At 35.5% G+C, this 16,315-nt stretch overlaps 1 protein-coding gene across 2 annotated transcripts in view; it reads right to left on the reverse strand.

Annotated features, from left to right (window-relative positions):
* Window positions 1–4,710: 4,710 nt before the first annotated feature.
* Window positions 4,711–16,315, reverse strand: part of CNOT6 (CCR4-NOT transcription complex subunit 6) — a 79,795-nt gene continuing 68,190 nt past the window's right edge. For both annotated transcript variants that reach the window (XM_043910666.1, XM_043910665.1), the window contains 6 exons: window positions 16,105–16,262; window positions 15,154–15,308; window positions 14,285–14,439; window positions 13,175–13,405; window positions 11,173–11,375; window positions 4,711–9,210 (listed from right to left, as the gene is read on the reverse strand). In XM_043910666.1, the coding sequence (XP_043766601.1) occupies window positions 8,998–9,210; window positions 11,173–11,375; window positions 13,175–13,405; window positions 14,285–14,439; window positions 15,154–15,308; window positions 16,105–16,262 (1,115 nt within the window). In that variant the 3' untranslated portion in view covers window positions 4,711–8,997. The remainder of the gene's footprint in view (window positions 9,211–11,172; window positions 11,376–13,174; window positions 13,406–14,284; window positions 14,440–15,153; window positions 15,309–16,104; window positions 16,263–16,315) is intronic.

The following is a 16,315-nucleotide window of genomic DNA, read 5'->3' on the forward strand; positions in this document are numbered from 1 at the left end:
TACCTGTATCTTTAAACCTAAAGTATGTCTCCTATACACAGTAGATAGTTGGATCGTGTTTATCTTTATCCAGCCTGATCTTTTGTGTTTTGATAGGAGCAATTCATTCACATTTAACATTATTGGACTTAGGTCCACCATTTTACTTTTTTTCAGTGTCTCATGCTTTTTGTTGTTGTTCATTTATTCCTTTTTGCATTAAGTATTTTACAGTATAACACTTTAATTTTTATAAATTTTGCTCTCAATTTCATAATTAAGTTCATAGTTGAAAAAGTAGACTCATGTATCCAAATTGCTTGAAATATTCTTGTTTTCCCACAACTGAATCAACTACTTGAAAATCATTAAGACATTTCTTTTTGGATCCATAGCAACAAATATTTTTTAGAAGAACCTATTTGACTTTTTAGCAAAAGGTTATCAATTTTTCTCCAAATTAATAACATTTCTATTCCAGTATCAATCCTTGTCAACTCTAGATTAAGTCAAATTTAAAAAAGTATTTGCATAATTTGCAAAGAAACTCTAAACTTAGTATCAGTACCGTGCTTCAAATTTTTCTGGTAGCTTTTGTTGCAAATTTACAAAATGCCTGATTACAATGAAAATTTTAAACAATGTCAAAAAATATGTACAATCAGCATTTCTTGATCTGTATCATGATGCTTCAACATAAATTTTTGTACCTGGTTGTGAATGTGACAGGTTTTTCCTTTCCTTGGAGTTTCAGTATTGGTTCACTAATATAGTCTGTGATATAGGCAAGCAAATGTGTATTATACCGACATGTTTTGCTTTTGATTACTGGATATTTGGCACGAAAATCCAAAATTGGGATTAACAGAACAATAAATCATTGTTAAGAAATTAACAATTCAACCAATGAGCATTAAGGTAGACAAGATCATTAAATTGTCTTTATCAAAAACTGGTTATGGCACTTGGATTTGAATCTATATTCCGATCAAGTTTTGACAACTGTGACGTTGTTCAAAGAGTCTGTTTCAGAAAACTTATTTGCAATAAGCATCACTAGATGAAACAAAACAGTAAGAGAAATCCAGGCTTATTTTAAAAAATCATAAGAAATCCAGATCATTGACCTGACATAGCAGAAACACATTCTGTGGTGATAGGAACCTCTTTCTTCATATCTAGCAAAATTCCTCAGCAGATGTCAAAGATGCAAAAATATGCCACAAGTGATTTTTTTTTAGGCTGAGAAGTCACCTTTTTCGGGTACATTTGAAATTCAAGACAAAGCATACAAAGTGTTACCCGAGCAGTGTCTTTTACATCATAGCTCATCTAAAGCTAAAATAAATATTGGGTTGGCCCAGAAGTTCATTCAGGTTTTTCTGTAACATCTTAAGGAAAAACCCAAGCATTTGGGGCAACCCAATACTTTCAATTTTGAATTAATCTTTAGTACTATCAGAAAGGTCTTATAGTCTATAGGTGTAATCTGCTTAACTGAATATATTTCATCTTTGTAAAACATTGTCTCTTCTGCAATTTCCAACAAGATTTCCATAATATAAACCATAAATCCATCAAAAAATTTTCTTCTTTCCTAAGTACAAGATCTTTTTTAGCTAGCCAAGGATATAAGTTCTCATCCTCTTACTCTGTTGGACTTTTATTTCTGATTTCAGGTGATTAACTTCATCCATACTTTTTTGTCTTTTTTTATTTAAAACAATCCAATATGCATTTGAACAAAATATATCTTGTTCATTTTATTACATTTTTTTGCATAGTTTTTCTTTTGCTCTGGTGCACAAGTTACAATTATTAATATTTCACTGTAAAATTTATATCTCCCAGTCTTTTCCAGTTGTGGTACTAGCTCAGTTCTATATTAGTAGAACTGATTTTAAATTTAGCAATTTGTTCATATTTATTTTTGAACAAGAAAAAATAATTTAATGATATCAAAATGAATATAGGTATCTCAATTATGCATTGTGATTCACATAGGCACAGTGGCTTGTGCTGCTTGCATAATGCATTCAGATGAACACATATTACTTTGGCTAGTAAATCATTGTTAGAACGTAACTAGTTTTTTGACATCAACTGCTGATGTGTTTATGTGTAGTATGAACAAGCACAGCGCAAGAGATAAAGGGAAATATGGTCCTATCAAAATTAAGTTTCATTGAACAGAAAGCATTTTTACAGCTCCATTCACACTAGCCGTATTTCAAGTGCTCAAACACCATGTGGTCAGAGGGCGCCACACTGAACAGTCTAATTCATTGCATGAGGGGAAACAAGTGGGTTTAGAATGGCTCGATTCCTCCCATTTAAGGGTTCCTCTATTGAAATATCTTCTAAAGAATAATCTTGCATGAGACAAGTGCTCCGGCCTGGTGCACTGGGAAGACCCAGAGGAATCGGGTGGAGAGGGAGGTGGGAGGGGGGATCGGGATGGGGAATAAGTGTAAATCTATGGCTGATTCATATCAATGTATGACAAAACCCACTGAAATGTTGTGAAGCAATTAGCCTCCAACTAATAAAAAAATTAAAAAAAAAAAATAATCTTACCTAGTAATCTCGATTTTAAAAAGTCTTTTTATACATATGGCATTTTCAAGGACATAAAAAGCCTAGAGGAAACAGGCTAAAACAATCAAATTAGCATCAAGTGCTATCTTCTATTACTTTCCAGGATTACTTAACTGTCTAGTAGAGGAACATGGGATCTCTTCTGCAGACTAAAATCTGAAGGAATTATAATGGGAAATGAAGTAAAATGAAACTTGAGGAAAAAAAAGTTTGACTAAATGTTGTCAGGCCAGTTAAGGGCCTGAAGAACAAGGGCCTTGGTGGTAAAGATGGAAGAGATGTTGAGTCAGGGTTTTTCTACTGGAAATAATCAAATAATGAACAAAATTCACTTACCTGTCTTTTCTCCCACAAGTAAGGCAGGAAATCAAGTTTCTCACTGATTCTATTTCCTAAATATGTCAAATTTCCCTTCTACTCTTACTGTCCTGCAGTCTCTCCTCAGCTTATCATCTGACAAATGGACCACAAGAGAACCAGCTAACAGTCAGTTTTAATCCACCCTCCATGGTACTGCTAGAAGGACCTTTCTAGAACACAAACTGACTTAATGCTGCTCCCATTGAAAACCCTTTGTGGCTCTTTACCGCCACCTACAGGATGAAAGTCAAACTTTAGTACATGCTTCAAAGTTCAAAGGTGCCCACTGTGTTCCAGACAATACACTAGGGCACATTCCACTGAAAGATCCTCACCATGTTAATATAATACATGCTAATTAATACAGCTCCTACTATATTAATACACCATGTTAATTAATACAGCTCCTATTAGACAGTAAACAAGCTCTTAGTCCTTTAAAACCAGCTTTACAGTCACCTCTGGAAGACCATGTAGACAGACTTGCTCCCTTCATACCTGGTATATCTTTAGCACATATTACACTAGGTTATAATGACCCATGAACAACTTAAAGTCAGAGGACATGTCTGATAAATCTCTATTTCTAATCTAAACATGGGGTTGAAAAGAAGAAATTCTAAATGAGTATTGATCAGTATGTATGTATGTCACTCAGTCGTGTCTCTGAGATCCCATGGACTATAGCCTGCAAGGCTCTTCTGTCCATGGAATTCTCCAGGCAAGAATACTGGGGTGGGTTGCCATTCCCTTCTCCAGGGGATCTTCCTGACTCAGGGATCGAACCCGAGTCTCTCGAGCTGCAGGCAGATTCTTCACCAGGGAAGCCCATTGATCAGTATAGTAGTAGTCATGTTGATCAGTATAGTAGGAAAAGTAGATTAATGAAAACTCTGATTCATCAAAAGGGACCAAGTACACACAGTCCTCCCACTCATCAGGTCTCTTCAAAGTCACCACTAGGAAGCATCATGTTAATGGAGAGGGGAGAAAGTTATTTCCCATATAAAGCTCCGAATGTGAGCACATACCCCTCACATCTTCATCACTATGAATATTAAAAGGAAAGAAGTCCTACGGTTTTGCAGATTTCTTCTGCCTGAATTTGATCACACCAGTGTCCCTTTTCAATGTCTTTCATGGACCATACTTTCAAGAATTACACAAAGCTTGGGGAAAAAAAGTTACTAGTAGGAATTGCCACGAAGGGGACATACCAAAATCACCAGGGCTACAGGGATGAGAGTCAAAAGCCATTAATTAATTAATTAATGAAGCAGTCTCAGACCCCACAGCTTAAATTCACTTTACCGGTAAGCCTGAAAAGTATCTGGCAGTAAGAGCTCTTGGGATGACTTACAGTCATGCTGGTATAGCGAACAAAGTTTCTCATGACAGGCCCAAAATAATTCAATAGCTTTTGAATAGATTCGAGTTATTTGAAGAGTGCAGTTCAAAGAAAATGAGAAAATGGACATCTCCCTACTCATTTGATTTAAAATGTTAATGTTGCTAAAATAACTGTAGAGACTGGTCTTCAGTCACCTTATAATCCCAGAGATCTTTCTTCGTATCTAGCAAAACTCTTGTTATAGAGGTAAAATTATGTATTAAGGATTATGTAGAAAATGCCTGCTTTAAAAACTGGACATCTCAGCAAACATTTTATCTAAATTGTGCTGTATTTTTACAGGATTTTTTTCCCCCAGCATCTACATAAAAATTTACATTTATTTATTAAAGAAGTAGTTTCTAAAAAGTAAAGAGACGTAATGCTCTGAAGAGATGAGAAATCAGACATTTTAAAAGTTTATATATACAACAAAATATACATGTAACAATTAAAACATTTAATTAGTATAACCCCACCAATACAATGTTTGCTACTGTATTTAAAAGCATTTATTCAAAATATGTCAAGCTCATTCCAAAGGATGAAAGACACATGAGCCCATTTCTTATGCTATGAGGTATATGGTAACAACAACAAAAATCCTAAATGCAAAAGGACCATCAGTTGCCTAAATATAAAATTAATCTTTGGCAAAGATGTGTTACACAGGATAACACAGCAATAAGGAGATCCTTAATTTTACACCATCTCCCCATATCACAGCCCTGTTCACTCTTCCCTTTCAAAGAGTTACAACTCTGTTCCAGATAACTCAGAGAATTTTACATAGGTGGTCTGCTGATTAACATGTGTCTCCTCAAACCTCAGTACTACAGCTATACAAATTACACTTTAAAAATATTTGAAACAGATAATTGAATTTATTGGTTGGCTATGAGTAGGAAAATACATCAGTAAAGAAAAGAGACCCTGTATATAAATATAATACTAGCTAGTTACAATGAAGGTTCCACTGAAAAGAACAGTAAAAGCCCTTGTTACCACCAGTCCATAGGTCATATTCAGTTTCCCATTACCCTTATTAAAGAGCTGCCTAGGCAAATGGGACATTCCTTGAGTTTAGTGCAGATAACGTGCTGGGTTTTGTTACATGAATGGTAAACGAAAGTTAGTCCAGTGCACTAGATAATATAATGTGCTGTGAACAAAGACTGGATACTCTATTTTAGACACTATTTCAACAGAACGGTTACTAAAATTTATGTAACCAAAAAGAGCATAGTGAACATCTTAAAACACTGTTTACAAGTGCGGGATAAACACTTGCTATAAACGTTCTTTGAATTCTCTGCAGCATCTCTACTAGGTATTCTTATTGTTTCATTAAAAGAACAAATCTGCTGTAAATTGTTCTTTTGCCCAGGATGGTTCTTGTACTTGTATAGCATAACCCCAAAACCTTAAAAGTTACTATGGAAATTCTGTAAGTTTAAGTAGGAAAAAGTGGAATACTAAAATTTAAATTTATTATTGAAAACTTGACGTCTTAGAAGAGCTTTGAAATTTTAATGTCAACATTTAAGAAGTGCATTCCACCCAATTTAATCATGTCCTTAGGTTTCAAAGTGCTAACTCAAGTTTTCCTGGTTGTCACCAAATCAAGTAAAATAGAAAACATTTCTTGGGAGTTGTTCCCTGCTTATCTTCTAGGACTGTTAAGTTGCAATCAACAATTTATTTCTACAACTTAAAATTATGCCATAAGTTAATTTTGATGAACATTATTTAAATTCTTAAAGCATAAATAAACAGCCACTAATACCATAAACTATACTTCAAGAGATTTTACAAGGAATTGAGCACCTCTGAAGTTCTGATCATTAAAAAGAAAATATACCCCAAATTTTCTGCAAAATATTCATAAGATGGATTTATCCTGTAAGAACACTGAAATTACATTATGGCAACACCACATTAAATATATTTGTTACAGAATTTTTGAAGAAAATCTATACTGTGAAAACATACTAGTTTTTTTTTTCTTTTCTTTTTTTAACTCCATTTTAGAGAGTACGGATTACTGGAAATTATCCAGGACACAGGAAATATTTAAAACACAAACCTTGCTTAACCAAAGATTCAGTCTATTTTGGTGTGATCATTTATTCCCTATAGACTGAAAATATTTTTTCTCTTTTGAAGGTTATGGTTGTAAATCTACACTCCTGGTTCAATTTATCACTATCTAATAAGGTGGAGAAGCTGTTCAAACTGACCCACAGAATGCAGTATGCCTAGAAGAGGCAAGAAGAAATATCTTCAAGACATAACCAGCCACTGTATCTCAGTATGCTGGTTCCAAATTAAAGTATTTTGTAGACAATAACAAATACACATGAAAATATTTTGTGTAAAGCTCAAACCTTTAGCATCTAACAAGTGCACTCTAGTTCCAGCATCTATGAAAAGAATACATCCTCCATTAAAAACAGAGTAAGTGCTTCTCCCCTTCTTCCATAAAGCTCAAGCAGTTTCCTTCATCTCATCAGTCCAACCAGCTCCAGCTCGCCTTTGCTGGAAATTGTCATGATGCACTACCAACACAGTGTTTAGGAAAAATGAGCAAACACATCTTTTATTCACACTTACAAAAAAACAAAAACCCAGAAAGAAGCCCTAAAGAAAGCTATGCATCGGTTCTGATCAGCAACACCAGCTTTCCCACGTACTGATTATAAACCAGATGTGTTTGGTGTCAGCACAACTTAGAACAAAAAGTGAAAAATGAAAACTATCACAACAAAATCTTAAAAAAAGAAAAGAAAAGCAACCTCAAAGGAAAAACCAGGTCCCAGACAAAGATTCAAGATCAAAACCTTTTGTAGAATTTCTTTTTAAAGGAGAAAAAAAAAAAAGAATCTTTTACTTAAACAGTATGTAATTTTATTTTCTCTTAGAATAAGCACATTTAAGTGCTGAACATTTTTCATAAAATTTTAAGTCATTATCCAAAATGACTCATTCTCTGTATAAAACCTGTTATTAACATTCAACAATTTCCTTCTTAATGCTCACAGGATACATGGTGTCCTTTTGCTTCCCTGCCTGCAGCTGAAACAAAAGCACTCAGACCACGCTCCCTCTGAGTTCATTTGCTTTTTGAGAGAATGAATGGAGGCGAACAGAACATACAGGAGTTAACTTTGCGAAGTTAAAGCTGGCTTTCATCTCTATTCTACTAATGGCACTACAGGCAAAATACAAGGTATAATGTCTTTTATCTTGGTTGACATATTAAAATGACTTGGTCACTTTAAAAATGATCTGAAGTATTGTCTTGGGGACCTGTTTTGAAAATACATCTCATTTATTTTATACTGCTTCATAAATGGAAAATTACTTTTTTTCTTTTTTAAAAAAAGGGAATGATTTTTTAAAAACATGGAAACTAAGGAATACATGGAAAACAAAAAGGATTCACATGATAGTAGCACTCCGGGTGATGAGCAGCACCTGCAGTGACACCAGAAAGCAGTGCTTGGGTCTGGTAAACAAAGACCCAGGGTCCCCAGCCTAGGAACACGTTCCAAAATGTGATACTCGATGCTTCACAATGGAAAAAACCCACAGCTCGTACAAAAGGATTTTCATAAAACTCTCACAAATGTTAAACAGTATTTAAAAAATACAAAAGAGGATGCACAGATTTTCTCTGCATGCACAGGCAGTGCTTGGTGGGAACAAATTCAGGCAGGCACAGTGGAGATAGGACAAGAAGTGTCTCAAAAGGAGTTAAGAAGCTGTACCTAAGCAGCCATAATTTTTTAACTTAAAAAAGTTAAGGATTTAAAAACATCAGAATGTACATACATCAACCATTAACACATTCAGTCCATAAATGCCTTCAGATCATTCACTACTCAGATTATCTGTCCTGGTAAATAGTTTTTTGTAAAAATCCAGGAATTCATAGGTAAGTTGTCTCTGGTCCAAGCAAATGTCCTAAACTTTAAACAGAGTTAAATTTAAAGAGCAATGTTCTCAATTTAAAAACAAAGTAGTACAAAAGGGCTAACAAAACCCTAACAGTGCAAATCATCAGCAGAGAAAGTCTGTTGCAACTTCTTTTACAAGCTTTATAACACATGAAACAGGTAAAAAAAACTTAGCCTTAGATTACAATACAATCATTTCCAAATCTGATTTTTTTAGTACAAAATTTCATAAATCAGGTCTTTTGTGGATCATATACAATCATAAAGGCTAAATTCAAATTCTATATTTTACAAACAAGTCTGAAAAAGGAGGGAGTAAAGTATGAAAGAATGATCTGTGGATGTTATTACTGGCCTCAAAAAAGTAGTGCTACAGATTTCTGTGCAAAGAGAATACGCTGTTCAGTTTCCTATTTCAAGGCATGAAAATATTATATTGGATAGAAGAAACAGGAAAATTATTTGCAACAAATTAAAGATAGGTGCAAACACACCAATCCCTGTCTAACAGTATATAAAGCATACTGGGCTCAGAATTTGTTTGCTAGCACCTGGCTTTCATACTATATCCTTATCAAATGATCAGACTGAAAACTCAAATCATCATTAAGAAAAAACAAATAAATCTTAGTGGCCATACCTCACTCCCCTATATTCAGAATTTTTACAAGTTCACGAGTAAAACTGAGGTCATCCTCTGAAGGTACTTGACTACCTCCTGCCAGGAAGGTGAACGCCATTAACCTGGGGCAGCAAAGGCAGTAAGAGCTCCAGTTGTGCAAAAAGTGAGAAGTGGTCCGAGGGGATGAGGGGGTGCGGGCAGCCGCTGATGTTGTTCTCAACTAGCCAGTGGTGGTCCAGAGGCCCCAGGATGCCTAGAGTGTTCAGCTGAGGTTTAGAATAGAAGATGTAGTCAATTATACCCTGGAAAACAGAAGGCAAAAAGAAAAATAAGAAAATGACACACAAAATGACACTGAAATGCTGAGAACTTTCAAGACACACCTTAGTCATGTTTGGTAAACAAAGAAACTTACTAGCCTGTAGAGAAAGGCAGTTATTACAAAGACCAAATGGCATCCCCAAATTGAGAATGAAGAAACCTTACAGATGGCAATCATTCTTCCTCCTATCTAGATCGTTTCAAAATCTGTAACGAGACCTAAAGAACCCTTCACGACATGGCCTCTGCTGCTGCTTCCTAACTTAATTTGTGACACTTTTCCTTGCTCACTACCCCACTGCCGTACTAGCTCTTTTTGGGGAAGGAGGGGAGGGGGTGTGAACTGAGGTACCTTTCTTGAAGGTGATAAGCTCCATCCTCCTCCAGGGCCTCCGCACATGTCTGGAACACTTTCTTCTACTTGTCACCTGGCTAAATCCTTCTTAACCTTCAAGTGCCAAATTTAATTACTTTCCCAAGGCCTTCTGGAATCCTACCCTCATCCAGTTAAAGCTCCTACCACCTGATTTTTTCGCTTGCTAATGCACACCCTAAAGTGTAACTATACACTCATTCGTGTGGCTGAGATCTACCTCTCCCACCAGACCATGATTTCACAAAGGCCCAAACACATCTCTGCCCTCCACACCTTCAGCAGCACTCGGGCACAGCACCCGGCACACAGCTAGGATACTCTTAGCTTGCTCCTCTCTGTCCAGTAACTGTAACAGTCTGTCCTTTACATGCTCTTGACCAAAAGTATTTTAGCATGTTCTAAATTCTTCCTAACTTTGTACCAGTAACAGTAGTCAGAAGGGAAACAGCTCTAATCTCTCCTGCCTTTTGGTTATCATCCTCCCCTCTTCTGCCATCAACCTCCTTGAAATGAAAATCTGTAGCTGGTTTTTTCTCTCATTGCTCAGTTACTCTTCAACTCATTGGATTCTAGTTTCTCTGACCATCTCTACAGACAACTCGGAGCAAATCTCTCTGAAACTTAACATTCACTCCTCTTTCCCTGGAAAGGCTTTCTTTCCTTGGTATTTAAGTTCCTATCCTGTCATGGCTTTCCACCGCTTTGGTTACTAACATCATTTACATGTTAGTTTTGCCCAGTCAATTCTAGTCTCTCTTCAACTATACATACTCATCTCTTCCCAGTGTTAAATCATTATCTACAGTTCTGTAGATCCTCGAAAGCCAAATAAAAAATTTTTTTAGTTTTCAACAGTTTCTCAAAGGAGTCTAAATAACCCTCGCCTCTAAAATTAAGCAACAGTTAACACAAGTATTTACACTATTCTAATACACAATCTAACCTGAATGATTATTTTTTCAGCAGGTTAGAAATGGAAAACTAGGATTTAAGAGAGTAAAAATGCAAAAGATGGCAGAAAAGGACAGCTGAACACAAGTCCTAAACAATCACAGATAATTAAAATGAGGAGAATTACTAAGGGAAAACCTCCATATTGTAATCTATTAATTGTATAAAGCGGCATATAAACAATATGTGTATTAAAAAATTTACAGCAGCTAACAGTAAACTACATTTTGGTTCTCAAATAGTAGTGTCAGTTAAACTGAAATAGAAGAAATGGAACATCAAACTAACATCAAATTAAATACAATGGTCCTGCATATCCAGCTGTTGGTAATGAGCCCATTAAAAAAAAAAAAAATGCCTTAAAGAGATGACAGGTAACTCAGGATTTAATATCATTATTTCATCTGATTTCTAACCCTGGAAATGATTCTAATAATATCTATAAAGTAGGGGTGGAATTCTAATCACATGGAATTCTACCTAAGAATACTGCTGTCATCTAATTCGAGATGGCTTAATTTCATTCTAAGTGTTAACATTTAAAGCCATCACAAAATTATAAAATGCTCTTAAAAAAAAAATGGAGTTTTAAATGTTTATTTATCTCAAAACTCACCTTAAAATCAAATGTGTAATTGGTGTAAGGCATCAGGCCACTCTCATAGGCACTCTTTAACTTGAAGCCATGAGTGATCCTTCCATTGGTTGTCCCATTTTTCCCATTACAGCTGAAGTTTGTAAGACTTTCATTGTATCTCAGTTCCTTAAAATCTTTATGATTTGTTTCTACTCCACCAGTGCTCAAATATTCTACAACACCTATAAAGGATATAAATGTACTTTCTGCATTGTTAAGTATAATATACAATGTGCAATACATAACCAAACAGATAATTCAATAGTAAACTTTTAAATCACACATATTCTCACTTTTTAAAATGTTTCACTATTTTCCACCTTTGCCAAAACTTGTATACACACATTTTTCCATGATTTTAATCACAGTGAATATTTTACTCAATATTTTACACTTTACTGTACCATACCAACTTACATCATCTCAATTATTTTTTTTTAATAACTGTGTAATACAACAGGGCTGACATATAGTATTTGTTAAACCAGCTCCCAATTTCTTAAAAAAAAATTCATGCTATTCCTGTTTTTTAAAAAAAAAAAAAAAATTAACACCACAATCAACATCTTAGTATGTAGGCATCTGCTCAGATTTAGCATGAAATACCAAGATTAGGATTCACTGTGCTTATGAAAACGTGAATGACCAGTTATGAAAGAATGACAAAGCCGTCTCACCACCTCTGGACACTATTTTTCCAGTGTGCTAATAAGCATAAGGTGGGGCTTCCCTGGTTGCTCAAATGGTAAAAAAATCCACCTGCAATGCGGGAGACCTGAGTTCAATCCCTGGGTTGGGAAGATGCCCTGGAGAGTGTGGCAACCCACTCCAGTATTCTTGCCTGGAGAATCCCATGGACAGAGGAGCCTGGAGGGATACAGTCCATGGGATCGCAGAGTTGGACATGACAGAAGTGACTTAGCACACACACAGGCATAAGGTGGGCTCTGAAATTATTTAACTTTCATTTAATCAGTTAGCAAAACCAGACATTTTCCCATGTGTTTTGTTATTACAATGCAACACAGAAATGAGTCTTAAGATCTGTATCATGTGACAAGAGTCTCTCTTTGCCCCTCACATACTTCGTAGCTAAAGAGGATGAAAAGCAAATAAAGAACTTTCCAGTAATCCCCAGATGGCTTTGATGAGATGAACTAAATAATTATGGATCTTAGGCACCTTTATTTTCCCGAAAACAGGTTTTAACATAAATTTTATTTCATTATCTATTCTTTCATCTATTGTGATAGCAGCAATATGCTACTGAATTTAACTACTCCAAGTATATATGTGTGTGAATGCATGCATTCATGCATGCAAGTAAGTTCAAGGAAAAGTTCTCTTGAGTAACCAAGAAAGTATGGTTGTTACTCACTGTACTATCTATGGAAAAGTTTAAGAATAAGGCTTTCTGTATTCTTCCACTCTGTGACTAAAAATCAACATTCTTGATCCTTTTTTGTTAAAACCACTGTCTGACCTGTGTAAATAAAAAAACTCAAGTTCCACCTGAGGTGCACAATGTTTCTAATCAAGTCGGCCAAAATTTGAGATTGTGTGATATATGGTCAAATTTAAACTGGATTATATTACCACATGCTGGACTCCCAGAGTCTGTCTTAATAACCTTTTCAGAGTCTGCAATACATATAACATGGGGATAATAAAATATCCCCATGTGTCTCCTGAAGATGATTAACATCCTTCCTCTGGAGGTACCAGAGGATAATACCATTACCATTTACCATTTCATTTTATAATGAATTGGTAATAATACCATTTCATTTTCAAAATGGTCTCCCTACTCCACACACAAAAAATTTTTTTAACCTGAATGATAGCGGCCACTGAATAAAACTATAATAAATAAAACTATAAACTGAATTTTCATTTTGACTAGATTTGGAATTATCAGAAACAACACATTACAAAAACATTTTAAGTCAGCAAGTGTTCTATGTAAGATAGCATTGTTTACCAGAGTCCGGCAAAGAATTAAGATCTGCACACAACACTAGTGGAATAGTTCCAAATTCTCCTAATACACTGGACTGGAGACTTCTCGAGGCTTTATCAATAATATTCTTCACTTCTGAGAGGAACATCATCGTTTGAACCAACTTCACATCAGAGTATTCAGGGTCCCAATGCATATGAGCATTAGCCACGAGAATAAGTTGCTTTTCTGTTCCAAGATGTGGCTTTCCAGCTATATTAGATAAAAAGAAAAGAAACAAAGGCCATATATTCTCACATGGTCTGAAAGCAAGTAATATCTGAGTCCTGGGAATAAAAAAAGAATGCTGAAGTCTGGTTGAAAATGTCCCATCTGAAGACAGACCTCTGTGACAAACCCGAGAAACAGACATCTGACCTCTAGGACAAGGACTTCAGCACAGGGTCCACGCTGAACAGAGAGCCCATTCTACCTGGGACAGCTTGGTTTTTAAACAGTTCCAGCTCCTTAAAACTTCTGATCTTCTAGATGTCCTACACTGAGCATCAAAAAATTAAACGGACATCCTTCTTCTTAAAAAATATTTAAAACAGTCACTAAGTTCCATCTTTCATCTTTTCTATCCCTCGGATTAAATATCCCCATTTCCAACTGCTCCTCAAGTGACAGAAGTCTCAGTTCTTAGCATGATGATCACTCTCTAAATATACGTTTAATTTGAAATAGTGGTCCATTTCTCCAAGACTTAAGACCTTTAAAATAATGACTAAAAGCAGGTCAGGAAGAAAAGTCAACACAGAAATATCCCTATTGCCAAGAAATTGTATTAAGTGTATGGAGTTCTTCTCTCTGAGCAGTTATTTTAACTAATATTTACTTCAGCATTTTATGTGAAAAATTCTCGAGCAGAAAAAACCTTGTTTTATGCCTTTTAAGATTTGAAATACTTTTCTAGGCAATGCTTCCTCTTCTTGAGCTTTGTGGTAGAGAAAAATGGATATGAGATTTTAGAAAAGATTTAAATTCTGAGTTTCTTCAGGCATTAGACAAAAGAGTATTAACATGAAACATTTTCTGACTTCTATTCCATTTTGGAGGCCAAATTTTATAGGAAGTGAAAAGGTCACTCACATGATATTTCAATCAATTCCTTTCGAAGTTCTAGCAGTACAGCAACTCCTATGTTATCTTTTGTCATGACTCTGTTCAGCATGGCTTCAGACCCTTCTGAATTTGCCATTGCTAGTTGATTAAATTCAACAGTGTGTTTCTGAACCAAAGTAAATCTAAAACAAAACACAAATATAAAATTGGGAATACCAAGACATTCGTTTTGTGGTAAATGCAATTTCCCCCCAACTTCCTTAACAGATATGATGACATGTAAATTACATTACAGAAAATCCTCCACACTTAGCACCAAGCTTCCCATGTCCATTTCAGTTGCTCTCAGTCTGCCACAGATACAAATAACATCTTGAGAAACTTTTACAACTTAAGATAATGCAGTCATTTTCTGTTTAGGTTTCATGTTGGAATATTCCATCTTACAATTTTAAAATAATTTTCTTCCAAAGTATGGGCTTAAGAATCTCTCTACCATTCCAGAGGGAATGCAATTACAAAGTGTTTCAATTAACAACTGAAGACACCTGAAAAAACAGGAGAACTTTCAACATGTATTCCAAAAAACATTTTTTCTGATGAATCAAAACAAAACCTTCTAAATCACAGTATTGTTTTCCTGAGAAATAATATGGTGCCTCATTCTCTTAGTTGCCAACTGATTTCCATTCCCTTGACCCTCATTCTGCAAATACAGAGAATATTTTTTTTTTTTTAAGAAATAAGATGACTGGGGAATTCTCTGGTGGTCCACTAGTTAGGACTGTGACTTCCACTGCAGGGGAACAGGTTCGATCACTGGTCAGGGAACTAAGATCCCCATGTGGCATGAACCAAAGAAAAAAAAAAAAGAAGAAAGAAAGAAGACGACTTACTTTTCTGTTTTAAAGAATATTGCACAGCCATCAACATGTTTTCTTTCTTGTTCTGACATTGTCCTAGCTCTAGACTTAGGACTAAAGAATCCATTATAGCCACGTTCTTTCAGTTCTACCAGAAAAAAACTGTAATACTGTTCTGTTTCAACTTCCTGAAAAATTGTAAACAGCAGTTATTTCATAAGACAAAAACTAGTCCTATGCATTATCTTTATATGTACAGTTTGAGACCTTAAAATAAATTCAAAGGAGTGACCTGAAGAAAGAAGAATTACATCTTTTCAATGTAATTTATCTGAAACCAATCACAACCCCTACTTGTCATTTTACAGGTCCGAGTTGACAAAGCATCTCTTTGCTGCTTAGGAGTAAAGACTGGAAAGCCATGTACCCCATGCATATGTATTTCCTCATGCTTTAGAATTGGTGTAAACAAAACTCAGAGCGGCAGAAGGAAACCCACAGATCAAGTTTCAGACCACAAGGAGAAAGCCACTTGCTGAAGGTCATGTAAGTTATGATGAGGGTTGGACTGAGAACCCAGTTACTGTGTATCAGATTCAATGTTCTTTCCACTTGGCCCTAATTATTAAATTACCACTGGTAGTAAAGCAAAATTATGCCTTGACAGTGCCACAGCTTCAGTAACACTGCCACCCAATTAAAAACAGTGTGGAGGGGCACAAGGGAGGAGCAGGTAAAACATTCAGTTGTAATAGCAAACACCTAAACACCCAGCTTAACCCACTTGCTTAACTTGCCAGCACAGTGCTAAAAGCACAGGCTCCAGTGAATGTTCCCAAAATTCACTCAATACAGGAAAAGTCCGTATTTTAAGAACTGCTAAAGCCAGGACTTCAAATGTGTTAATGTAATGCATTCTCAAGCTATTCCTTGCTTGATCAAGGTGCATTTCTGCAATTTAAACAATATTTTCTGATGACTTACCTGAAGACTTATGATATCAGCATTGCAACTCAAGATTTCTTGAATAATGGCCTTTTTCCTGTAGTCCCAATTTAGTGCCCATGATGGACAGTAGCCATATAACTGCCGGGTCGCATATTTATCACAAAGAACATTATAGCACATGACAGAAAACAAGGCTGTAGGAAAGATAACTTTACTTATTCACACACGTGGCAGAAAAAAAAAATTA

Source organism: Cervus elaphus, chromosome 9, assembly GCF_910594005.1.
Source record: "Cervus elaphus chromosome 9, mCerEla1.1, whole genome shotgun sequence".
Classification (NCBI taxonomy): domain Eukaryota; kingdom Metazoa; phylum Chordata; class Mammalia; order Artiodactyla; family Cervidae; genus Cervus; species Cervus elaphus.